Source organism: Lichenostomus cassidix, chromosome 1Aa, assembly GCF_008360975.1.
Source record: "Lichenostomus cassidix isolate B80296 chromosome 1Aa, HeHo_3.0, whole genome shotgun sequence".
In the NCBI taxonomy this organism is placed as follows: domain Eukaryota; kingdom Metazoa; phylum Chordata; class Aves; order Passeriformes; family Meliphagidae; genus Lichenostomus; species Lichenostomus cassidix.
The window spans coordinates 27167871-27195176 of NC_139480.1; the positions used below are offsets into that span (position 1 = coordinate 27167871).

The 27306-nt window shown below is 39.7% G+C and overlaps 2 protein-coding genes across 5 annotated transcripts; one reads left to right on the top strand and one right to left on the bottom strand.

Annotated features, from left to right (window-relative positions):
- Positions 1-1782: 1782 nt before the first annotated feature.
- On the bottom strand, positions 1783-10724 carry DNAJB9 (DnaJ heat shock protein family (Hsp40) member B9). 4 transcript variants are annotated; one of them, XM_085043141.1, is made up of 4 exons: positions 10495-10510; positions 9945-10107; positions 7107-7335; positions 1783-5314 (listed from the first exon to the last, which is right to left on the bottom strand). In XM_085043141.1, exons 3-4 carry the CDS (start codon positions 7321-7323, stop codon positions 4884-4886), a joined length of 648 nt encoding a protein of 215 aa, XP_084899267.1. In that variant the 5' UTR covers positions 7324-7335; positions 9945-10107; positions 10495-10510; the 3' UTR covers positions 1783-4883. The 4 variants fall into 4 exon arrangements, with proteins under 4 accessions (XP_084899267.1, XP_084899273.1, XP_084899260.1 ...); XM_085043147.1 differs by lacking the exons at positions 9945-10107; positions 10495-10510 and adding an exon at positions 10635-10724; XM_085043134.1 differs by lacking the exon at positions 9945-10107 and having other exon boundaries at positions 10495-10592.
- Positions 10725-10818: 94 nt separating this feature from the next.
- On the top strand, positions 10819-18204 carry THAP5 (THAP domain containing 5). The gene is made up of 3 exons (XM_085043159.1): positions 10819-10967; positions 14326-14515; positions 16778-18204. The coding sequence occupies exons 1-3, from the start codon at positions 10885-10887 to the stop codon at positions 17711-17713; spliced, it is 1209 nt and encodes a 402-aa protein (XP_084899285.1). The 5' UTR covers positions 10819-10884; the 3' UTR covers positions 17714-18204.
- The last annotated feature ends 9102 nt before the right edge of the window (positions 18205-27306 follow it).

Consider the following 27306-nt stretch of genomic DNA (forward strand, 5'->3'; position numbering starts at 1 on the left):
TCTGGAGTAACAATAACAGTCTCTGCTTGTGCTTCTGGCTACCATATGTACACTGGCCAAAATTCTTCAGCTTAACTTAAGAGATATTACAGCCCCAGATAAAACAGGTTCATGAATCAAGCTATTGACAGAGCCAGACACCAGCAGCACTGATGGGGTGGTCAATAGTTCCACCTCACCAGCACCACTGAGCCAATTGTCAGGTGTCAGGCTGAGCGAAGATGGGTCAAACACCTCTCTCTCCTCATGGATGCCTTTGAGAAGTGCATCAGTTTTTGCCAGCCTAGAGAAACACACAACTCGGATTCTCAACAGACCAGCAACACAAGTCCCAGCACAACCCCCTCCATGCACACACACAAAAAGGTATGTTGACTGTCCCAGAACAGCTGCTTGGACAAGATGGTCGACCACCTCCAGCTAGCGTCTCAGAGCCTTAGCAGAATCCTGTAGCCACCCCTAGGGACCCTGAGCATCTCCACAACTTTGGTGCAACTTCAACCTCAGCAGGAACGGCGCAAGCAGTAATGTTCATTTCAGTGCTACCGTAGTTCATAAAATAGGTGCTGTTGAATCACACACCACTGCATAATAGGTAACATGCCCCAAATAAAACTTAAGCTTTGGAGCACATCACTTCAAAGAAATTTTGTTAGGCTTTGGTATTATTTTTTTACTATTGTGTTAATTTTTTTATATTGAAAAAGTTTGCTGTTTTGAAAAACTTTTCAAACCAAGAAACTGGAATCAAGGATGAAGCACAGCCATAACTTAGAATGGACTGACTTATGCCAGGAGTGACTGACAGCCAATGGATATCACAACTGCTAAGTGTCCTCTACAGAGCTGGTCTCTGCCCATTCCCGCAGGAACAGGTGCCCACAGGACAGAAGCCAGCAGCACGGCTGTGTGAATCACTCACTACCCGAGGCAGACCAGTCAGGCTCAACCACAACAGCTGCCAGAGCCAAACAATCCCCTGAACAGCATTTTATTCTGAAAGGAGCCCCATACATGGCACAGCCAAGAAACCCTACACAAGGCTTTTAAGTCCAACAGACACTTCTAATGAGTTTTCAATTTACAAATAATATTTAAAAATCCCCACACTTCTCACCACAAAAATACAATACAGATCTTACATTGTTTCCAACACATTTAGTCCTCAAAATCTAGGTTTGCATTATTAAGGTACAGTTTGCTTGGATTCCAGAGATGATTCTAATAAGAAACAGCCAGATGAGACAAACCAAATCCCCAAATTTTCATGCCCTCCACTTTTTAAAGATCAGACCCAGAAAACAAGAACTTTCAAGCAGTGTCCTGAACCAGGACAAGAGCACCCTGACCTTGGCTTCAGAGCCTGCCATTCCCAGTGGCACTCCAGGCCACTGAGCACTGGCCATACTGCCCTCAATCACCTCAGGAGGGCTGAGCACAGGCAGTGACCTTCAGCTCAAGGTAGCAGCTTTCAGCTCTTACACCCCCTGTCTCTCAGAAAAAAAGGCCTTTAACATAGGCTTTTTTGTCTGCTTTGTTTAGAGGCATAATACTTTGACTCCAAGTCATTCCCAACATCTCCAAAACAATAAAAACCAGGCAAAATTGACTACATTTCTTTCAATCCCACTCTCTTCTCTCTGCCAACCCCATCATCTCATTCAGGCAAAATGCAGGGGACAAAACACTCCACAAAACACACACAACACATAAGCCACTTCAATTTCATTTCCCATCTGTATCTTGAAGGAAAAAAGACAAAAAAAAAGACACATCACATCATTAATTTTCACGTTTAATGTAATGGCACGCTAATAAACTTTACAGTACTTTCATCTCCACTGCATACTGTGTTTTGAAAATATAATGGGGAAAAAAAACAAACATTAAAAAAACACTTTTTTGGTAGCTTTAAAGACTAAATCATTGGGAGTTACATATGCATAAATGACTTTCAAAAAATTCTTCAGGATTTTTCACCCTTATCTAACAAAAACTGGTTTTGTTGGGTCTTTTCATAAGATTTAAAGAGATTAAATATGGCACTTAAGAAACTCTGAAGTCAGGGGCATCATAAGGTTACACCAGGACTTCCACTGGAGAGCCTGCCATGAAGCAAACACTATAAATAGGGAAAGAATGTGCAAGAGCTCCAAATAAGTGAGAAGCACAACATGTTTTGCAGGCTTGTGTTCTGAGAGCCATGAAAGTGAAGACTCTTGGCTGAGGAAAGCTTGCCTGAATTTCCCCAGCTGAAGCCTACTCAAAGCAAATCCATCACAGAAAACTATAGGGACAGACATATACTGGTTTCTGCAATACTCATGACAAGCTTTCCTTTGGATTCTACCTTGGACCAACAACAAATAAACAAGCAGAAAGGTGACTTGGGGAAGCCATAGAAAGAATGGGAAATATTTGTTGGTTTTCCCATGACAAGTAATTAAGTGAAAAAATATGGAATCTAGTTAAAATAAACTAGGCAGAAGTCTTTTTAAGGTGTATCAGCTAGCAACACTATTGGTTTTACTATCAGTTTCATACTTACATTTTAAAGAGATCAGGAAAACAAGTACACTTTGTACTAAGTTTTTAGCATTCTTAAAGAGGGTCAACTAGCCTAGAAGCAGCCAGAACCCTTATTTTCACCTAAAAGCTTAGCCCAAAAGATTGTGAACTTAAACAGTCACTTAAAAGTCGTGAGTTTTTGGGGGAATGTGTTTCCTACAATGCACAGTGCTCATGTTAGTTTTCATTCCTGTAATTCAGGGTTAGGGAAGGGACCCAAGTGAATTGCTCATTCTACTGTTTCAAATTTATTTTTTTAGCAAAAAAAATATTCACTAGACTAAGAAAGGCATTAATATTTTACCTTTACATCCAGCTTCTGGAGTTGCCTCCCACCAAAGGACATTCACAAATACTCGCATGTTTAATACTTAATATTTGTGAAAGTATTTCATAACTTTAAGTTAATAATTTGTTCACTTGGATGCCCATATGATATGAATTGGGCAGATAGTTTGATTCATGCACAGGACTATGCAGTAAGTTACAGAAAGTAAATGCAGAAATCTACATGAAGTACAACTTTAGTTTGAATTATATATTAATTATACAGAAGAAACAAAAATCTCTACTTACACAGAAGAAGAGTGAAAACAACAAACAAACTCAGTCCAGCACTTTTCCTACTATAAGAATATTGCACATTCCAATAATGTTGCACAAATTACTGGCTTTTTATAAAGACCATATATGAGGTATTAGTCTATTAATAAATAAAGAAGAACACGGAAAAGGAAAAGCACTTAATATAATGCAACAACCCATTCTAAGTATTTAGTCAATGAAAACTGAACAGGCATATGTACTCTTGAGAGGAAGGCTGAAGTTTCTTAGCAAATAGGCAGCTTTCAATATCCATCCAAGAAGCAAAGGGTTAAATCATTTAATAAAGACTTTAAGAACTCAAAGCCTATTTAGAACACTGCTAGTTAAAATGCTTATTTTGCTCACGCAATCAACCTGAAAGGTAAATTCTTACCTCACAATTCTAAAGGGACAGCTAATTTCACATACAGAACCTGTATTACTAGTTAAGAGTTACAACAGAACTTTTTGATTGACATCAGCTAAAGTATTTAAGGGGCTTGTTGTGGGGCACTTTTTTTGTGTTTTGTTCTTTCTTTTTAATTTTAAATAGTTTACACTGGTTGTGGGCTTCTGTGGTGCTAAAGTCAATACCCATGAGTCCTGTCCTTATTAGCAGTTTCCAGCCCCACAAGGCATTGGATGAAAATTAAAATCCTTGTGTTCAGTTTTACTCTCTGGTTAGGCTAAGAATTTACCTTTCAAATCACAATGCTCAAAAATTCCTGCTGACAGGTAATAAACCTGTCAATCTAAACACTGTATCTTTTAATTAGACCCTTTCAGGAACACCACAAATTTGTAGGCAAGCTTATCTCACTGAAGTTTACAAGAGCTCAGAGGGGTATTTTAGTACAATAGAGTGAGTTATGACAAATACATTGCACACGTGGTAATATGATAAGCATAAAACAAGAGTGTTTTGGGTGTGCTCTTCCAAACTTTGTTAGAGAGATACTTGTATTGTGGAAGGGGGGAAAAACCCCAAAACATGAACTGTGTGCACACAAAACTTACATACATGTATATCACTGTATCCCTTAAATAAGGGTTATTCAAATCCTAGGATTTTTTCAGGTCAATGAAAGGCTATTCAGAAATAAAACTAATTCCTACATCACTCTCAATCTTAAAATATTCCCTCTTGTTATCTTCCAACTTCAAAAAGGAGGGGTTTAACTAATACTTTTGCAATGCTAGGGAGAGTAACAAAGACCCAGGGAGGTAATACTTCTGCTGCTATTTTGTGTAAATTATCTAATTTGCACAGTAAATCTGTACCAGGCAAAAACTGCAAATGCAAACTTGGAAAGACACGATTAAAAAAAGGCAGCACTTCAAAATTAAGTATCTCCTCTGCTTCAATCCACACACCAGTAATTCAATCAGTCCTGAACTGGCATATATGAAAAAAATTATATTACATTTCTGAAATGAAAAATATATAACTTGTGTTCAAATTTAGGAAAAGTGTTTACTAAACTGAAATATATATCATTTTTTCTGTCACACAAGATTATTCTCTCCCATTCTAAGTAGTTGTTGACACATTTACTTCCCAACAGCATGTTGCTTCTATCCTGAAGATTAGTTTTATCTACAACTTCTTTATAGTAGTTTAAGTGTTTTTTAGAAAATACAGTTCAGAGAATTTCTTCCGTGTTAGCACAAAACCAAGAAAGATTATGAAGATGCTGAGAAAAGAAGAAAAGTTTGGAAGAAAGGAAACATTATTGTCCAGAACAGTCAGTATATGTGGTAACCATGTTTCCTCGTCTCTGAGTAACAGTCCTACAGTGCTTGCTGGATCCATGAAACCTGGCATCAGTTCGCACTGCGTGTCTGTGTGCATTTTCAAAGTCACTGAACGAAAACATTTTTTCCATATTTTCAAACACATCATCAAACAGTCCACCTCCAAAAGAAAACTCTTGGAAAGAACGTCTTTGCCGATTATGAGACTCCCGATGACTTCGGAAGTGATTTTCAAAGTGCTTTTTTGACCGTGAGTTTTGACTAAATAGGTCAAAGTCTTTGAACAGATCGTCAAAGTTGAAATTAAATGACTGGTGGAATGGGCTTCTGTTACTTCCTTGTCCTCCATGACGGCCAAACTGATCATATTCTCTTCGTTTATTCTCATCTGATAATGTTTCATATGCTATTTATGTTTGAAAGAAAAAAAAAAGAAAGAAGTTACAGTTCATTTCCATTTCAAACAGGAAAAAAGAAAACCATACACAAATGCAAAGAACAGCAGCTTTCTCTCCAACTCTCCCTGAATAGGACAACTTTCAAGCAAGACTTTCATTCAACGATTGACCCCAATCAAGCTCACCGTTTATTTACCTTTCTCTGAACCAAAATAAGCTGCTTCAAAATAGTTATTTATAATAAACACAGCTATATTATGAGGACAGATTACACATAATATAACACAGTTCAACTACCAATAAATATTAGTGTTTAGATTTGAAAGAAAATAACAGTGAGAGGTGGTGATCAGAAAGCCTAAGGAAGAGGGATGAGTGAGCTCTGTCCAACAAAAAGGCTCTGCTGCACTCCTGTCACAGAAACACAGCCCATGCCTGCAAAGCTACTGGACAGCCAGCCAGCAAGTTCTAGCTACACCACAGTTACAACCAAGCAAAAAGAAAAACATCAAGGAAATAAAGGGAATGAAATTTCATTATGTCCCAATTCTCAATTTTTCAGAAGTTCAGAAATAAACCTAGATTTTGTGAATGGATATACCCAAAATGAAATTAGGTTTCCCTTCAATCTTTGGTCTAAAACTACAGCTACTGCTGTTCCAAGGCAGGAGCTCTGATAGATAATACACCCATTATGATAACTAAGTATTTGAAAAATTCATCTTCATTTTCTTCCCTGTCAAAGACTTGCAATTATTCTATATAATTCAACACTTAAGAGGTCCTAATTCTTCCTGTAGTAGGTGCTAATGACTGCAGTATATGTCTAATAAAGACTGTTCCTCCCTTTCTTTATATTACTAACTACCTTTTTTTCAAAATAACACTTCTGCAGACAAGAAGGTAAAAGCCAGAAATCCCATATTAGCTTAGTTAGAACTACACAATTAGATGGTTGTTACAACTGAGTTTACTGGGAATAGAAGTGGGTATACCTAAGTTTTCAGCAAGTCTTTCTATTCTTGATTACCAACTTCCACCACTTTATTTTACCACAAAATACTTTTAAGTGGTATATTTGTAGGATCACAGGACAGTTCAAGTTACACATGAACTCAGTCTCTAACCTCCTGCTCAAAGTACAGTCAGTTAAAAGATCAGACTAGGTTAGTCAGAGCTTTACCCAGTCATTCCTGAAAAGTCTCCAAGGTTGGAGACTGTACAACCTCTCCATGCAATCTGTTCTAACACTGGCCTGTAGAGCAGAACCACAGAATCATTAGGACTGGAAAAGATCTTTGAGATCATCAAATCCAACCATTATCCTCAAGGTGAAAAAGTTTTTCCTTATAACCACTCTGAACCTCCTACATCTGTTGTCTTTTGTATTCCCACCACTGAAGAACCCTCCTGTGCGTTTTTTTATCATCTCCCCACTGGAAGGTTGCTGTTAAGCCCTCCTGAAGCCCTAGTGATAATCCTGAGCTGAATCTTATGAAACAGATCAAAAGGTAACAATTAACCTCCTAGAGCTAAAGCTGTCTTGCTACCAGGTATTTTTTGTGAGAAGACACATGTCAAAAGCCTAATATGCACAAACACATAAACTGTGTAAAAGTATTTCCTATGTGCAAGAACACAGAAACAAGTCAGATTTTGATGCTGGACATTTGACAGCCCATAAGCAGAATTAAGAAAAAAAACCCAACCTTTATACCTCTTATTCAGTAAAAACAGAATGCACTTAGGTTATAGATATGAGACAAATATCAAATTAAGACAAAAGTTAGTCTATATTACCTTCAGCAATTTCTCTAAATTTCGCTTCTGCACCAGGACTCTTATTTTTGTCTGGGTGGTATTTCATAGCCAGCTTGTGAAATGCCTTCTTAATCTGGCGGTCAGATGCATTTTTTGGAACTCCTAAGATATCATAATAGCTCTCGGTAGCCAGTATTAATTCAGTTATCATTAAAATGCACAGAGCAAATGTGAAGACAGATTGCGTTGTAGCCATTGTTTCCAGTTCCTAGAAAGAGAAAGAAATATACTTGAAGAATGAGTTACTTTACGTTCCACAACAACTTAATTACAAGTGTAAACTGGCAGAGGAAAACCAGGATGTTCCAGGAGTCAGTGACAGACTTGTAAGCTTACTGTTTCCATGTGTCAAACTGTGTTACGCTATTTTCATATTCACAAAATATGGAAGTGAAAATACTGCAAATTCACATTTCACATGCATAACAACCACTTTAGTGTTGATCTTTGTTTTACATTTATCCTTAACTGATCATTGTCATACCAAGTTGCTGAAGTAAATATACAGTATATTTCATTGTATCAAACATTCCATGCTGGCATTCCTGAACTAGCTTCACAATAACCTTTGAGTTCCAGGAGCATAAACACAGCACCTCTAAATTAAGCACAAGCTGAAAAACTGACTCTCGAATTGGAAGACCAATTCACTGATAAGCTGGTGCAACAACAGGAGCCTGAAAACACAACTGGCCTGGACATGACTGTGAGGCACAGAAAGACAAGACACTCAAGCTCAGCTTCAGGTCGTTTAACCAACCTAAGGTGAACATGATAAAGAGTAAATCGCTCATTTCCAGAGTTCAGCCACATAACGCCCATTTTCCTTTACCTTACAATGGGCTGGCTTAGCTTGTCTGCATATTAGATTGTATTATTACACCTACTTATTACTACTTTGTATTAAAACACCTACTATATCTTTGATATCAAAGAATTCAGCTGATAAATACTACTGCATAGAAAGGTTTACATATGAAACTCTCAGTGTTAGAACTGAAGGCAAAAGAAATCTTTTATACAAGACAAGCAACTTCAGCAATAATTAAAAGCTGCAGCTTTTTTTTCAACAATGCATCTGTCAAAAAGATGTATTTTGAAACAAGTATCTGAGAACTTAGGGAAAAACTGTGGCATATACAAATGACTGGGGGAAAAAAATCACTTCCACACAGCCATGTGACATTTCATGATTTGCATGAAGGACAGTGTGAGCCGTTCCTGCTAGAAGGAGAGAGCAGATAATATGCCTGTGCATATTATATTTAAAACAGAGTGCAGAAAGGCAAATGTTCAAAGACAGAATGCTGGCTGCCACCTGACCAGAAGGATGTATGACAAGGCCCTGAACATTTCAGATATAATGTGTCCCCCCCGATCAAATTACACTGATTTGAGTGTAGCGTAAGAACAACTCAGTGACAACTGCTGCTACTGTCCTGAAAGCTGAATACACAAACTTACAGTCTGAGCACCATTAAAGTTAGAATACTCGGATTAGCCAGTATGCGACCCAAATATTTGTCATGCAGAATTCAAAACCTTTGAGTATCTGATACATAAGAAAATTAAGCATTTACCTGAAAATCAATACCCTCTAAACAAAATTAAAATGCAAGAATAAAAAATGGAAAAAAAGAATACCATGTCTAATAGGTGAATCGGCTAAAATGAATGCTGTGAGACGAGAGCAAAAGGCTTGCAAGATTAATCTACCCATGCCCTCTTAAGCATTTATTTGGCCAGCAGCCTGCATGATATCAAGTGTTAAGGGGCAGCAGTTGAAACAAATTGTATTTTGATCAGTGTACTTAGATACCAAAATGACAGTTCTTTCCCATATTCTTCACGCACAATATCAGACATATTTTTAGTACAAGTTTTTCCCCATATCTTCTCTCACCACTTCATTAACCTGAAACATTACCATTTGAGCACTAAGAACTAAACACACATACATCCTTCCTCACTTTTGGGGCTTTCTTCCAGTTTGTGATGATATTTTCACAATGTCAATTATTCAATTTACTTTCTAGAAAACATCTATTTTACATGCTGTCAGTGTCTTAGTGTTGCTACTGTCAGCTACTTCAACATGCCATTCCTAATGACTTTTATGATCCTTTTCAAAATGAAGTCTCTTTTAAATACTTATTTTACTTATGTCTCTTTGCCCTCCGTTTCTCAGTCAAAAATGGACAGGTAAGTAGCACTTTCCAGGCCATGCACTGTAGCTACTTAAACTACATTCCAGAATTCAGGAAATTCTGTATAAATTAAGCTTATGCCATAATGAGCTCTTCTAATTATTATGAAAAGCTACACTTTATTTAGGTACATCTTTCAATGAAGTTAGAGACCTTATGCCACATATTTACTATTTAACTCTGTTGGGCAAGCAGCTACAGATCTCAACTAGTATTCACCTTCGTATAAGAAGTGCACTGTCTAATGCTTATCCAAAGTATTGCACAGGTGATAACAATCAGTTCTTCGTTAGTTTATCAACATTTCTCAATAACTGCACAATGAAGTCATGTCTGAGGACGATGTACCTAGAATAAAATCTGTCACAGGTAGAAAATAAGAAACTACTTCATCTTGAAACACAAATACACTATTCCACCCTTCTTTGAAAGTAATTAACCAAGATCTTGAACAAATGCTTATATTCAAAGTCTCACACACTCAGAGAACCCACAGCATCACTAGTGTTCTGCTACTGCTCTGATTACAGAATTGCTATACACTAACCTGTGGAATGCTCATGTCCTATAATTATCTCTGCAAACAATTTACTGAGAGTAATAAAGTTACCAAAGTCTTCCACTGATTCTCCTATCATGGCTTATCCGATGAGTAAGCAAGTCTCCCAGTCCTCGAGCAGCTACAGGCAAGTGTGTCAAACAGGGGCTTGTACTTGTCTTGGCCTCTCCTACACTGACTCGAGAGCAAATGCAGAAGGTTCCTGAATCTTGCCCTGCAGCTCAAGGAAATGAAGGACTATCCCAGCATCTCCCTGAAGAGCCTCGCCGGAGCTAGAGCGCACCGGGCGGGGCCCGCCAGAGCTGGGCAGCCGCTAACAGCCACACCGAGCGACGCTGTCCCACCTCCAATTCGCCCAGGCTGGGAAACACCACCGCAGCCTGGCCCAGAGAGGCCCAAATGCCAGATAAACGTCCCGAACCGAACTCCAGTGCCCACCCCCCCCACCGCCTCCGCTTCCCACGCCGCCCCAAGCTTCCCAGCGCCCCCCCACCCGCCCGACCCCTCCGCGTTCGCCTTCACTCCACCCACCACCTCAGCAACCCTCTACTTTCCCCGAGCGCTCAGACAGCGGTCGCGGTCCCTCTCCGCCGCGCCTCACCTCAGCGCCAGCCCCGCTCCTCCGCCGCCCCTCACCTCAGCGCCAGCCCCGCTCCTCCGCCGCCCCTCACCTCAGCGCCAGCCCCGCTCCTCCGCCGCCCCTCACCTCAGCGCCAGCCCCGCTCCTCCGCCGCCCCTCACCTCAGCGCCAGCCCCGCTCCTCCGCCGCCCCTCAGCCCGTCACCGTTCCCGCCCGCCCGCGCCCGGCGCTGGCGCAGTCCCTCCTCACGCAGTTCCTACACGAAGCGCTGCGCCATTGGCCGCTGGGGTCCACGTGACGCGGTGCACGTGGGCTGTCGCAGCCGCGGCACCGCCCCCGCCGCCCGCCGCAGGGGGCGCTGTGAGGAGGCGGCGCCGCCCGGCCCGCAGCGCCCGCCCGGCCGTGCCCGCCATGCCGCGGTACTGCGCTGCCACCCGCTGCAAGAACCGCGGCGGCCAGAGCGCCAGGGACCAGCGCAAGCTCAGCTTCTACCCGTGAGTGGCCGCCGAGCGGGGCAGCGTCTGGGGGAGCGCTGGCCGGGGAGGTGGTAGCGAGCCCCACGGCGGAAGTAGATGGCCGAAAGACTTAACGCCACGGGCTGGTGGTCTCCTTGGAACTTCGCCTGGTCCCGGGAGGGACCTGGCGGGAGATAACACAGACCCCCCTGGGGGAAGGGAAGGTGTAGGGAATAAGGGGTGGATAGCTGGGATGTGAACATACCCACCGTCCCTCGCACAGGACGGCAGAGCCTGGGGCAGGGGCGATGGGACGGCAGCGTGCAGGAACTCTGAGATAGGTGCGGAGGGTCCGTGAGGTGAGCAGCAAGGATGGTAGACTGAAAAATAAAATTTGCGCTTCTGACTCTGTTTTGCTGCTGCCTGTGTGGAAGGGATGTTCCAGCAGGGCAGGCAGCAGCGGTGAAGTGTCGTGTGTATGACAGCTTGCATGCCAGGCGAAGGACCTGGAAGAGCAGGCAAGTGAGCATATATTGGTTCCTTAAAATCAAACATTTCCCACTAGAATTACTACCTTTCCTGCACTGTGAACAGAGACATTGCTGGTTGTTTGGAAGCAGCTGAGTTAGGTGGAAGCTGAAAAGCAGATTACGGTGGCTGCACTGCGCTGTCCGGACACTGGCTGGGTCAGTCGCGTCCCAGGCAGTGACCTCTGCACTGCTGTGGTTACGTGGCTGTCGATTCCCGGGATGGTGAGTTGTAAACAGTGTTTCACAATCCTGAGAGAAGCACAGTGCAGGTAACTAAGCATTCAGTATTTGTGTAGGATAATAGTATGACACCGTTTGTCAACGGAAGCAGTTTAGGAAAAATTTGAAAAATAAATTTCACAATTAGCCACAAAACCTGTTTTGGTAAAATTTATACCTCAAACTAAGTTTTGTTTCAGTTTCTGAGTAGTCATAGTTTTCCAAGATCAGGAAGGTGATGTAGGAAGATCCACAGGAAGACTGGTTTGAAAGAAATTTTATTTTAGATTGTGGGAAAGCTTATTTTCCTGTCACATTTCTAATATGGAATGCATCATAAACAAGCAAGAAAATAATTTCTCTCTCCTTATGCTTCAGAGAATGTGAGTGCCACATGGATAATCAAAACAAATTTGAGCTCTGAGACATGTTTAAAATGTATGGCATCAGTATGAAGATGATTGCAAAAACAAAGCTCTTTTATCTAGCCTTTGAGTTGTGCTGCATTCTGAGTTTTGTGCTCCTGTAGAAGAGGTGCTGATATTTGATTTATAGCTTTGTCTTGCCCTATGTCAGCAACTTCTACTGACAAGAATTGCAAATTTTATTCCCTTGCCTCTTACCACCTCCAAAGAAATCCTCTGCTGCTCTGTGATTGGGATCTGAGCCCCTTCCAAGCCTTTTATCACTTAATCTCAATTGGTCTAACTGCACTTCTTTGTTTTATTTCTTCACTTCTCTGGCTTGTGTAGTGATGGCAGCTGCTGAATAAATTCTGTGCACTTCCTCTTTCCATTTCCCCTTTTTTGTGTCTTGTTTACACCAGAGAACAGATTCTGTTGATGAGTAAGAGGGTAGTGAAGCATGAGCAAAGTTGCTCTTAAGCTAAAATCGTAACTTTCACTATCAGACCTGTTTCTTGGTACAGACTGTTTTGTTTTCCATCTGAAGCTGGCTGAGTCTGGAGAGAGCAGTGTGTCCTGTGTTGTGAGGGTAACTGCAGTGGGAACAAATGTTCTGAAGGCTTTCTTGGAAAGGGTGTGACTGGGACATGACCTTCAATTAAAGGAAGCCATCCTCTTACTGAGAGACTTTTTTGAACCTGTGCAGTGACACCCAGGCTAAGCTGTGTTACTCAAGGGGCATGCTTTGTCATACGTGCAGTGCTGCCATTGGGTGTACACGATCGAAGCAGACAGGATTTGAAAAGCCTGAACCTCTGACTTGTCCTTCAGAGGTTATTGTGTTCTTGCCAGCGTTATTCCTTGCATTCCTGCAGATACTCAGAGCTGCATGCATCAAAAGCTTGCTATGTGTTCTTGGTGATTTGAAGACTTAGATTGCAATGAATTCAAAAGATTGGGGAAGGGATAAAGACATGCACCTTTATGCTGTGAATTTCAGCCATCTTTCTCTGAAAACCACCTGAGTTTGCGGTTTTGGAACACAGGGCCTGTGTTAAGTGTCATTGCTGTATGTGGCTTTTCGAGGAAACCTGCAGCTTCAGGGATCTCAGGGTGGGATCACAAACACACAGATTTTTTTTTTTTTTTAGTTATTATTGCTCATGATTCTCAGGAATATTGTTTTCTGAACAGTAGTCATGTAAGTGCTCAGAATTTAATTTATGGTTTATGTATCATATCTGGTTACATGCTAGATTTAAAATAAAATTGATATGCGCCAGAGAAATATAGAAGCGCATTTCAAATACTGTGATACATGTCTGAGAAGAGGTGAGAGACCAGAGTGGTCTGAGTGTTCATGTTCCTGTTACCATTACTAATTAACTGTGCACACATCATAATGATCCTTTGATTTCCCTTTAATTTCTGTATTGCAATTCATTTAGTAATTTACATATCTTCACCCACTTTCCCTTTAATTTAGTTCTCTTTCCAATGTCATTTGTCTGACCATTTACATGTATTTTCAAAATTGGGGTTTTTCTCTATGAAGTTGTATACTCATCATTTGCCTTTTCAGGTAGGTTAGATGATTGAAAAGTTAATTCTAAATTATAAAATATGATGTGGGTTCCTAATGCTTGAGAGAGCTTAATTGCTGAAGAACACAAAATACAGAAATACTTGCATCTGCATGTATTTACTTTTTGAGGACAATTTAAATCCTCTATTGGTAATATTTACATTGCCAGATTATCTGATAATACAGAGAGGCACATATATAAGAAGGTACACAGTTAAACAGAAAATACTAGTTGTGTCTAGAAAGACAAATAAGCCCCAGAAGTAGTCTTACTAAAATGAAGGCCAGTCTTAACTTTCTTTAAAGTGTCTCCCTTCAGCAGAATGGCTTTCTGAGCAAGTGTTGTAGGGTCAAACCTTTCAAAACATCTTGGCCATAGATTCTGGAACCCTTGGCTAGCAGAAATTAGGGGTTCTGCTTCTGAGCTGCAGAGCAAATACTCAACTAGAAATGGGATAATCATTGGATTAACATGTACATGATGCCCAGATTAGCATTTAATATTTAAATCTTTTGAAAAAAGATTATTTTAATCTTTTGTGAGGGAAGGCTACCTTGTAAGTAACAATGAGATATTGTTATTGAAATAAAGAAAATTAATAGGTTTGGCTTTTTTTTTTGCATGTGTTCTTACTTGTCTTTTCAACTGCTTTAAAAAGATTCCCACTTCATGATAAAGAGAGACTTGAGAAATGGTTGCGGAATATGAAGCGAGATTCGTGGACCCCAAGTAAGCACCAACTGCTCTGCAGTGATCATTTTACACCTGATTCCCTGGATGTGCGATGGGGGATACGATACCTGAAACACACTGCTGTGCCAACTATTTTCTCTTCCCCAGATGATGAGGTAATCTCTTTCTGTATTTTTTTGTTTTGTAGTACAAAGCTAACCAACTGTTGATGTAATACAGGTTTTCTAATTATCTGTAATATAATAAAATTTTATTTAAAAAATAGAATTCATGTTCATTAGAACAGTTTGTTTGCAGGACTGACATAAAACACATATGTGATTCCATAATGTAAAGGAAGAACTTCCCATACTTGGAGTGTAAGTTCAATATCTTCAATATCTTTTTTTTCAATTGGAAATCACAGAAGCATCTACTATAGAAAATCTTAAATTTCTTATGAGACTATTATGGTTCTAGGTTTTTTTTTTTCTGTGCAATTACTCTTAATATTTTAATATTCTTTCAAAGTCTATTAAGTGTACACAAAAACTGGCTTTGGAATATATTAATTTCAAACTATACATTTCTCTTTCCTGTTTCTAACCTTTAACCGAAGAGCTCAGGACTGTAGGCTGCCAAAGATATCCTAGAAAGACTATTCCATCTTGTCTTTCACAAGTGTAAAAAGTAATCTTAAAAAATGTCTCAAATACAAAAAGAGAAAGTTTTGAAAGTTGTGGCAGTAGTAACTTCACAAGAAATATCTCTCCTTTTACCCCCCCTGCCCTGGCTCAATGTGTCCCTCACATTCCTTTTGCTGCTCTTGTAACAGGGAGCTGTAGCTTTGGAACTGGACTTTGTTGCCCCATGCTTCTGTGCTATTACAGATAAGCTGTGTGTTTTGACTTGTTTTGGTACATTTCCTTCAACCTTAGTGGCAGTTCTGGTAGGTGAAGATTTGGGGAACATTTACCAAATTTATTTTGTAAGAGATTTATCTAGGTAAAATATATAGTCTGAGAAAGTCGTTTTCAGCTGCTGAAAGAACAAAGGAAGGGAAATGCGTCATTCTCACAAAACCCCTAAGATTGGCATGATGTTAAGTATTATCTTTGACAAAGTAAAGGTAACCAAATGAATTCTATTTCTGTATAAGTTTTCCAGTCCTTTTAAGACTGAAGTTTCATATAAAACTGAATCACAAAGTTTAATGTACTTAGGATGCTTCAGATTACATACATACTTTAGGGAACATACACTTTGAAATTAAAATTTTCATCGTTATACATTTTTTCTGGGTTTCTCTCTTTCTTTTCCCTCCTTTCATGTTTTTTTGTTGGTTTAGTTTTTTGGGTGTTTTTGTTTTGTTTTTTGGTTTGGTTTGATTTTTTTTAGGGGTGGTGTGGTTTTGTTGTTGTTGGGGACTTTTTTGGTTTGCTTTGGGTTCTTTTGTTTTTTTGTTTGGGGGGTTTTGTTTGTTTTTGTTGTTGGTTTTTTTTGCCTGGCCTATATTTAATTAGCAAAATTAAAATTTCTTCTTTTTCTGTTTCTTTGTTCAGGGTGATTTTTTATTTTGTCTTTTAGTTCCCAGGCTAAACATGTACACAGTTTTACATGCATACAAATTCTACAGAGTGTTCTTTTAATAATCAGGTCTACTAGAAAAAAACAAGACACCCACTATTTTTCTATTTTTGTTTCACTGACTGACATACCTGAAAGCTCATTTGTATATTGATCTTAAATGTAATCATATGGTCAAGTAGTTTATGTGAAGGAAGGGAAAAGAAAGTAGCTAAAAAATACAAGCTTCAAATTGTCTCTCAGTATCAACTTCTTTTTAAAGTCCTGTTAATATTTAAATTTTTGCTAATATTTCTATCTTATCACAAAAAAATCTCCATTTTTATAAATTGTGGTTTAGTTGTCAGAATGGAATTGCTAGTTTACAGTCATCTTTAATGTAAGAACCTTGTACTGTGTACATTTAATATACTTATATTTAATACAATGTCTCAGGTGGTAATAGAAGATGCTAGCTAGTCTTTGTGTAGCCACTTCTCTTCAAGTGCATTTAAAATTACTGTGTCCTGTGTAAAAGAGTCCAGGTTCCCTAGAGTTTGAAAAAACCCACAACAAAACAAATAAAAAAACCCAAACCACAATAAGAAAGGAAAAAACCAAACTATAAAAACTATCACTGCTATTGCCTTTAGAGCTTTAAAATAGTATCTTAATGTTTACTACCTGAAGCAAAGTTATGGAAGATGCTTACATAAATTCTTGGGCATCTGATGTAATTTTTAAACTGCTCATTGAAGTTAGTCCTTACGCAGTATCATGCTAGGAAATGAGACTTGCCTAATTTTTTTATGCTCAGTGGTTTTCTTGTTACAAGGCGGTGATTTTCTTTTTTAATTTTTTTTCTCCTCCAGGAGAAAGATTCTTCTCAGAACAGTCCACAACAGGTACAGAAAGAAGACCAGGAAAAAACAAATGTAGTGTCAGAGAAAGGATCTGTACCACTTGAACCTTGTACACCAAAGAAAAATCCTGTAATTGCACAAAATGTGGAGGAAAATGCAGAAGTAGTATGCTCAACTTCATTGAGTAAACCTTTACAAATTCAAAACCTACAGCTTCAAAATGAAGGTGGCTTTCAGGCAGACAGTGTCATTATTGATAGTTCATGTAAGCAGTATGTACATCAGCCTAATCCTGTTTTAATGGCAGCAGCAGTCCAGAGCATGGAAGCTCCCAGTGTTCATACTCCTGTAGAGGATCCAGGAGGTTGTACAGCTGCAGTCCTGCAGTTTACAGACCCTGACTACTTGAATTCATCTCTGAAACTGAATAATGCTTTAGGGTCAGTTACTGACTGTGCTGTTGAAAATCCTGTCCCTCACGTGGTCTGTTCTGGTGACGTGCAGACAAGTGAAGATGCAGTTTTATTGAGTACAGTCACACAAACTATTGAACAGTTCAGTGGAAGTGAAGAGTCTGTCATTGCTATTATTATGCCAGCTGAGAGTCCAGAAGAGCCTGAAAGAGTAAGTAGTTCTTTCCTGCCTGTTAAGGAAGAGTTTCGTGACACAGAGACAGAAGTGATTGAATATGGTGGAAATAAAATATTGCAGACTGAGCATTCGTACTGCAGACAAGACATAGACAGAGATCACCTTTTGCAAAAAATTTCAAAACTCCACTCTAAGATAACTTTACTTGAAATGCAGGAGGTAAAAACTTTGGGGAGGCTCAGGTCCTTGGAAGCTTTTATTGGACAATTGAAGCAAGAAAACCTGCTTTCTGAAGAAAAGCTGAAGATGGTAGAAAACTGCTTTACAACACTTGAAGTGACTATGATACAGTAAAGGCTTTCAAAGATGGTTCTAAAATACTGTTTTAGCCTCTTTGGCTGCACTTTTGGACAAATTACTGTTTTTTCAGTCATGGTGTTTTAAATATCTAATGCAAATCTTGTGAATAACAAATATTCTTTAAAATGTTACATCAGCCAAAGCTAAGTGGTAGAATCTTGTCTGTAAAACATGACTTGCAAGTAAGATTAAAAAAACTAAATTCGGTGAAATTTTCTTAAAAAGTGTGTGACTCAAGTCAGTAAAAGATAAGTTAACCCTTCCTTAGCTGCAGGCTTCTCTGAAACATGCAATGCCTGCATTTGGGGCAGCTATAGAATGGACAGAATAAGCATATAGGATGAACAATTTTTTATATATATGTATTGTCCAGTGAGGGCACAATTGCTCTTTAGTCTGCTGTTCATCTAACATTTGTTCTGATAGTTTTTTGTACGTTTTGATCTTATTAAAATTGTTTCTGCAATAAAAGGTGTTTTCTTTCACTTGGTTCTAGAAACAAAAATTCTCTAAGAATATTATTCCAGTGGACATGCCCATGTCAATTTTTAAATGTTTTTAAGATTCAGCTCAAGTGGAAAGAACGATATGAAACACAGATGTTTTTGCTAGTTAGTAAAAGGGAAAGCTCTAACTATTTAGTGAGTGCTGTCTTCATTACCCAGCCTATAGCTAGGTAATATATATACCCTTAATAATACACTGAAGAAAACAATGTTCTGCTGAGCAAATTGCTAGTGAAAGTAGCAAAATTTGACAGAATTTTACCGTGCAAGAAACAAGAATTACAAAACTAGAAAATTACTCCACCTTGCTGATTTTGTTAGCTATTTTTAGTCCATGGGTTATCACTACAGTAGACAGATACTATAATTCATTTGAAGGGAAATTAATTTTCTTAAATATTTTCTGCATATTCTGTCAGTGTGCCACCCTTTGGATCCAGTTTGCTGTACACTCTAGTATAGTGAGAAAGTCTTAGATCATCTGACCCCTGACTAGACATCATAGCTGCACTAGATGATCCTTGTTACATCCCTTCCAGCTGAGCTGTTGTAGTATATTATATTCTACAACAACTAGATTACGTGAGGAACTTGGATATGTTTTTCTTTATTCAAAAGTGTGTCATCCCCACCACCACAAGTTCAGTCTAGGACTGGAGCAAATGGGTTCTTCTGCAAGGTGGCTCATATTCTCTTTGACACACTTTATAAACTGTTCTGGTAATCTTTTTATAGGGAATTGAGAATCAACACTAATTACAAAGCTGGCCTCCAAGTAAAAATAGGTTGCAAACAAATGTTAGAAAATTTTTGAGACTTGGAATATCTTGAAGTGCAGAATTTGGGCTGCTAAAGCACACTGCTGTAGTAAGTTTGTCTGCATCAGTAACCACTGGCTTAAGCTTGCTTTGTACTTCAACTCGTTGACTTCTTTCAGACTTTAAGGACAGGCTATGCTTGGTAAAATTCCTAAAGGACCTAAAGGTCAGTTATAATATGATGAATTATTTACCAGGTCACTGGGACCCACTCATTTTGCTCTCCCTAAAACAATACAGCACTCCTGTTCTGCCTTGTGTGCCATGAAATCACAAAGGGTGTCCTGTACCCTGTAGAAACACTGCTGCTATATGTGATCCAATCTTGTGAACATTGTCCAGGAGGCCTCTCTGAACCGCACATTTGGTAATGTTTTACAAAGTAAGAGATCTTTCAAAGGGATTTACAAAATGTTATATGAAATTGCTAAATGGTTTGGCAACTTTGGAAATTTCATGAATGTACTACAGATCGTCTGCTAATGCTGTGTATTTTAAGACTGACAACCCATTTCAAAAGTCTGCTGTAGGCCTTGAATGGCAGTGAAAGCTCAGACATGGCAGAAGAGTTGCAACACCATGAGATGTTGTTTCATCAAAGCTCTATTCCCCCAAAAAAATATGGGGGATTTAACTCTGGATTTGCATTGCTGATATATTTTTGCCTTTACTAGTAGTCTACAGTATTAAAATTGAGAATATTTTTTGTGGCATAAGTTTCTTTAAACGTGGGGAAAAAGCCACAAATGCTCAATTTTCCTTTCTTTTATGGAGTTTCTTGGGACTTATATGGGTTGACCTTGGTTGGATGCCAGGTGCCCACCATGCTGCTCTATTGCTCCCTTTCCCAGCTGGATAGGGGAGAGAAAATAAGATGGAAAACAGCTCATAGGTTGAGATAAGGCAGTTTACTAAAGCAAAAGTGAAAGTTTGCTCACACACAAGCAAAGACAAAACATAAACTGGTTAATTCTCAACTTCACATCAGCAATGATGTTCAGCCACTTCCTGGGAAGCCACACTTTAGCATGCATAGCAGTTGCTCCAAAAGGCAAACATTGTAAATAACCAATCTCCCCCTTCCTCCTTGTTCCCTTAGCTTTTATATTTGAGCTGACATCATATGGTGTGGAATATCCCTTTGGTCCACTTGGGTCAGCTGTCCTAGTTGTGTCCTCTCCCAGGATCTTGCCCACACACCAGCCTACTGGTGGGAGGGGGGAAGTTGGTGAGACAGTGCTGATGCTGCACCAGCTCTGCTCAGCTGAAGCCAAAACACTGGTGTGTTACCAACACCTTTCCAGCACAGCACTCTGAGGACTGCTGTGGTGAAATGAACTCTGTCTCAGTCCTGGACTATAGCAGAAAAACTCAGTAACTCTACGAGCCTCTCACCAGGTCCACAGATTTCCTTTGGAGAGTGTTTTACACCAATGGGTCCAGGGTGGACGTATTAATTTAAAAATATTTAGCATTATAGCTGGCTGTTGTTGCTGACAGGAAGATACATCTGGGTCCTTTACTTCGATTACATGTGAACCCTGAATTACATGGGCTAATTATTATGAGGAAGGAGAAATAGCATGTTGAGAATCAACAAACACCTCTGAATTAGATGCTACGTGTGCAGTGCATTTTCAGTGTTTCACAATCATAAACTACAGTCCTGAACACAATTTTATTTCACTAAACTTTATGGGCACTGGAAGGTGCTATATTACTCCTTAAGATCCAGTGGAAACTGCTTCTGTACAGTTGCAGCCCTGCATCCAAGTAATGCACTGAATCATCATCATTCCTTCTGTAATGTATCAGGCTTATCTTGATCCAAGTCAACTGTTCACATTTATCTTTTCAATAACTTTTCATTTGCATCAACTTTTTTAAAACTTTTGACCTTCCATTTCCACTTATGAAATTAATTACTTCAACACTACATATTTAACAGGTGTCATTTGTTTTCTTAAGTCACCTCTTGAACTGTTCAGCACTATTTCTTTTCCAACATCCACTGGCTGCTACGGGAATTTGGTATTTGCTTTCTCCTAGGTCTTTATTTAAAATCCACCAGTTTTATTAAACTTACCTACATGCAGTGGAGTTGTGTCTGGAATAAACTGGTGCCCATTTGCTGTGATTTTCCTTCTTCTGAATTTATCTCTCTCATTTTGTGAAATTTATCTCTCTCATTCTGAATGCAGGGACAGCTACAGGGGATTTTTTATTCCTCTCAGACTAACAAGTATCCAGGATTTCTCTTCTGTGCTTTCTTGCATCAGTGGTGCAAATATTGACTGCACTCTTGCATGCATCATAAGCATTCATTAGAAGTCTTTCTAGATGTCTCATTCAATGTCTTTGATATTTTTTTCTCTCTTTTTACCACAGTGAAGTTGTAATTATTCCACTTAAACCACTTCCCACTTAAACTCTCTTTGCCTGCCTATGGGAGATGATGAATGAAATCCATTTTTTGCTTTGCTTGATTGTATAGCTTTTGCTTTCCCTGTTAAACTGTCTTTATGTCAACCCACAAATTCCCTCACTTTTACTCTTTTGATTCTCTCTCCCCATCCCATCAGGAAGAGTGTGCAAGTGGCAGCATGGGGCTTAGTTTTTGACTAAGGTTTAACCATGACACACACATTCTTCCTGACTGCCTTGTGCACAACTCCCCTCCTTGGATAATGCCACTGAACTTCAGGTTAATGTCATACGTGCAAATCCACACTCCTGCGCTTCTACCTGTATCCAGTGCTGCCTCAGCAAAGCACTAGGACAGCCTAGCCCAGCCTTTCCCTGTCACAGTGAGGTGGTCTAACACCCAGGAGCCCCATCACACACCCAGGAGCCCCATCACACACCCAGGAGCCCCATCACACACCCAGGAGCCCCATCACACACCCAGGAATCCCATCACACACCCAGGAGCCCCATCACACACCCAGGGCCCCCATCATATCGCCAAACCAAGGCTCATGCTGGCAGGGTTGTCTGCACAAGGTGGACTCCTACAGCCATAATTAGTTAATTAAGTCAGTGGCAGTGGTAGAGACTGCTTGGCAGGATGTGTTATTTCTAAACCCTATTTAAGGTAAGTGCTGAAATTCCTTATCTCTTAGACTTTTTAAACCTCATAATAACAGTAGGGCAATGAAACCCAGAGCCTGTGTTTGTGAGAGATTGCAACTGCTCAGTAATAGGCACCAGAAACGGCCCACCTCCTTTCTGGGCAAACCCAGGAGACACTATGAGCAGCAGAGTGAATTTTTTAACCACCCAGGCACATCTAGACGAATTCCACATCCAGCCTTTAGGAAAGGTGTAAGACATAGGTGAATGACTTGTTCCTTTTCCATAAATTCCACAAGCAGGAAGCCTCTTGCTGTGTTGCAAGGCTGGAGGGGAAATGGCACCTGCACACTGCTCAGGAGACAGGGAGGAAGGAGTGGGCTTTGGCGCTGGCACTGGCAAAAGGGCTTTCCTGCAGGGCATCTCTGTGCTGCCCATGCAGCACTAGTTGTAGATGTTGTCCCTCACTGTGTTCCCAAGTACAGCTTAAAGCTGCAGGGAAAACCAAGGAATGCACTGGAAGGCATGAATTACCTGCACCAAGGCAAGAGGGAAGAGAAAAAGATAAAGAGGAAAGGACAAACTATATGCTCATTATTACTTAAAAATGAGCTTAGATTTGGACAAAAATATATTATTCTTTATGAGAGAATTTTCTGACTTCCTAACATGAGTTAATTTAAATTTCTGCAACCCCAAGCAGATCTCTGTAAATGCTTTAGAATTTTATTCCCACATATAAAAATATCACTGCACTATTTTCTCCTTCACTGGAACCAGTGTAATGGCTTTCGAATTTACCAGACCATTTACTGCTGTCAAGATGTGAGTTTCAGCCAAAATATTTTCCACAAAGAAAACAGTAAGAGTAAAACATTTAAACAGACGTTTTCCAGTAAACATATCTGTTGGCATTGTTAAATATTATGGGGCACATTGCAAAAATTCTATCACTGTTTAAATACCTGCCTTGCCTGTTAAGGACACATAGATTGACATTCCTGAGAGCACAAAAGAAATTAAGAAGCCTGTTTCACAGCCATTAAAAAAGGTCAAAGTGTACAGATGCTTATGAAATATAAGTACATTTATATATTAAAATAGTATCTATTGCGTATAACTAAAGCAGCAGTGCTCCCTGTAGTCAGCAGGTGGTGCTACTGGATCACGCTAGAAATCAGACTAAAGCTATGCATTTTCCTTTTATTCTGTTAATGAAACATATGCAAACAGATTAACTCTGCAGGGTTTGGGGGGTTGTCCTTATTTCAGATGTATCTTTAAATTTCAAATGTATCTTTAAATTTCAAATGTATCTTTAATACAGAAGGCTTGTATATGATCAAAACAATATGCCTAATTCTCCTCAATCTTACGGAAATAAAGCTTCAGAAAAGATGAAACTCATTTATATTCTGAACATAAACCATTAAATTCGAGATCCTTCTGCTCAAATGAATGGCAAAAAGAGATGTAGTCACTGTCCTTACGTGGAGCATGATTGCGTTCTTCATTTGTTGAAGTGGGGCAGTGATTACTGTTTGAATCCCATAAACAGTTTAGTGTTGCTTATTTGCATATTAATCAGGATAATAGTGTGAGTGTTTAATCACACCCTTCATCAGGGCTGTCTGGTTTGCTGCTCAAGTACTGCAGCCATGCTTTTGAGACTGGAAGATATGTGCACAACAGCTTATGTGTGGCATAATCCCCTCTTAAATGTCACAGGACAAATTTTGCTGAGAATATAAAACTTGAGATTATCAGAATAGGAGAATGTTGGTTGTACACGTTCAAGTAAGTTAATTCTTCCTTATTTCAGTGTCACTTTCAAAACATTAACAGATAATTGCACATTACAGTAAAGGTTAGAAATACACATGTAATTTTCTGAATGAAAGGAACAGGTCCACAGCAGTGACATTGCAAAATCACTTAAGAGAGAGGTTTCAAGACAGCCACTGGCTTCAGAGGCACAAATGACCCTCAAGGCTGGTGGGGCCACGTGTTGCTGCTTCTCTGAGTACTCAGCAAGCGGTGGTCACCCCTCCACAACAGCCTCCTGACAGAAATTGTCTCACCTGACTCTCTCTGTCTCCACCACGAGGTGCACTACAATTAAGCGACATTTGATATGAAGAAGAAGAAATTAACTAAGGAAATGCCTGTTCACTTACTGAATATAGCCAGGGGGATGTTCTAGACAGATATTTCAGGTTTAGATATATATATGTCATAAATACCTGAAGTTCTCTAATATAGATCTCACCTATTTCCAAAGGTAAATCACTTTTAATTCTCAAACAGGGACTAGTTAGAAAGATGAAAGTCTAACATGAAGGAGTTGGGCACAACAGTCCATCCAAACTGTGCCTCAGTTTCCTGTAGAACCAGTGACAAAATTAAGCACTTTTGAAATTCTAGAAGGGACTTTTCTCAGATATTTCATTTATATAGATATAATACCCTTTTACTTGAAGATTTTGAAAGACCCCTCTATCTCTGTAAGAAATTTGTACGAGTAGGAAACCTAATTCACCAGGTGCCTGCCTTAATCAAAATACATTGACAGCACAAGTCTTGGTGCTGCAGAACATCCTCACAAGATTCACATCAGCCATGAGAGCTCTGCACTCCTCCAGTAATAATACAAGCTAGTCACAGTCAGACATGTTGACCTCTTACAGCCCCTCGGGACCGAAAACAAACTCGTCGCTGATGTAGCTTCTCTCTGGAGTGGCAGCAAATACCATGAAGAGGTCTTTTTCAGCCACATCTGCTTGGGTAAACACATTATAGATCACAAATACCAGCAGTCTGACCTTCGTTCCAAGTCAACAGACTATGAAGCCACTAGGCTTTAGGATCTCTCAATGACAACAAGAATAGCTACTGTTTGGAGATAATAAAGACATGAGAGAGAGAGTTTCACAGCATGCAAAATATACAAAGCTCTTTAGATCTTACACTTAGCAGCTGCTGTTATTAAACTTACATCAAAGCTCTATATTCAGTATTTTATGTGGTGAGAAATGCTGTACCATTTAAAGCTGGCTCTGGCTGGAGGGCAGTTAGAGAGTGTTCTTCTTGTTGGCTGGACTAGAGTTAATTTTCTTCTTAACAGCTGGTGCAGTGCTGTGGGTTTTTGATTCATTATGAGAATAATGTTGATAACACAGTGATGTTATAGTGGCTGCTGAGTAGAGTTTAGCCCGAGTCAAGGACTTTCCAGTTTCCCATGCTCTGCCAGGGAGGAGTTGCACAAGAAGCTGGGAGGGAGCATGGCTGGGACAGCTGATCCAAACTGGCCAAAGGGATATTCCATACTGTAGAATATCATGTCCACTTCATAAACTGGGGGGGAGCTGGCCAGGAGCTGTGGATCACTGCTCAGTGATGGGCTGGGCATCAGTCAGCAGGTGGTGAGGAGTTGGATTGTACCTCACTTGCCTTTCTTAGGGTTTATTTCTCTCTCTCTCTCTCTCTCTCTCTCCTTTTTTTCCTCTCCGTTTTAAATACAATAATTATTATTTTTATATTTCATTTTATTTCAAATATTAAACTGTTCTTATCTCAACCCACAGGTTTTACCTTTTTTTTTTTTCCCAATTATCTCTACCATCCTGCAGGGAGTTGAGGGAGTCAGCAAGCAGCTTCATGGTACTTAGCTTCTGGCTGGGGTTAAACCATAACATGGAGTGACAGCCCCATATTGCCTCAGTGCCCACTGACAGACTATGAATACTCTCACAACTGAATTAACCTCCCCAGGGCTGGCTCCAGCAGACTGACAGGGTGTTTTCAGGAAATGGTAAATGTTCTGCTGCCACGAGATAAGGGTGAGTACAACAGCAGACTCTTTTTAAGCCAGAGCCCCAACCAACATCTGTAGAAAGGCATCCACACCTCCCTAGCAGTGCAGCAGCCCCTCTCTGTGATCCAGTTATCTCTGTAGTCCCTTAAGAAGTGGGGGGACTCTCTCCCAGCAAGCTCAGCTTCCCACCTGGTGCAGAAACACTGCGTTTTCCCACTGTGAGGAGAGCACATATTCAAGGTTTGGCTGGCTCAGAGGACATCTGCTTTGAGCTGAATCACAGATCAGACCTCCAGCAGGGACTTGACGAAGAAGCAAAACCAGACTGATGCTGGCTTATATCCTTTTATTTCCTCCCCCTTAATGTAGTGAAAGAGGCACCAATAATCCAAGGCCCTGAGACTTACTGGGGTAGAAAATCCTGCAAGGGAAAAAAAATACAGATAATGAGCACAAAATTATGTTTCATTTTTGGACATTAATTAGAAGCAATAACAAATCCCAATTCAATTTTTACTTTAAAATATATTAGACACTGGCACTTACCTGAGACTTGCTACAGCAACATGACCTCAGCCACAGTTTCATTTAAGATTACTAATTTCACGGCTTTTAAACATATAAATCACCATAATGATATCACATCATAAATCCAAATGAAATTGTATTTTACATCTTTCACATTAAAACCATAAATTTGTTTCTTCAAGTATCCATTTTGTGAGATTTCAATACATTTTATTCTGTATTTAAAATCAGACATGAATTTGCAGCTTTATCAATCAATGGATTTTGGTGTGTACTGAGGGATTGCAGACATTCTTTGCTTACCTTTATTTGTTTTTTTTGTTTACTTTTTAAGCCAATCTCATTTCAGGGCTTCAAGAACTCAAATTCCTGTTGAACAATCCATCATCAGGCTGCCAGGTGCCTGCTGCTAGTAACAGGAATTGCTTACAGCTTACCTCTCTTTGTCTTACCACAAGCTCACTCGTTAAAATTGTAGGGTGTGGATATGCTTCTTGCACTCAAATCCTCAGCTTCCTTTGACTGCACCCTGCCTGGGAAGGTGAATTATCTTCCACCAGCTAATGTAACTATGTTAGGTGTTGTCTTTTTCAGTGAGTAGTATAGCTTTTTAACCTACTTCATTGAAAATTAACTCTTCAGTATGTCTGAAAGCATTTTGCTTGTAATAATCTGTCACTGTGGGGGTCTGAAGCTCCAGCTCCCTCATTGTTGATAGCAGAAAATATATGGAAATGAAAGAAAAAAAGGCAAAGAGTACAGTATTAAAACACAACTATGGATCTTTTCTAATTGTTTGATCTGTTTCTTTGACAAATATAGATTTTTTAAATTTGGCATATTTCCCTT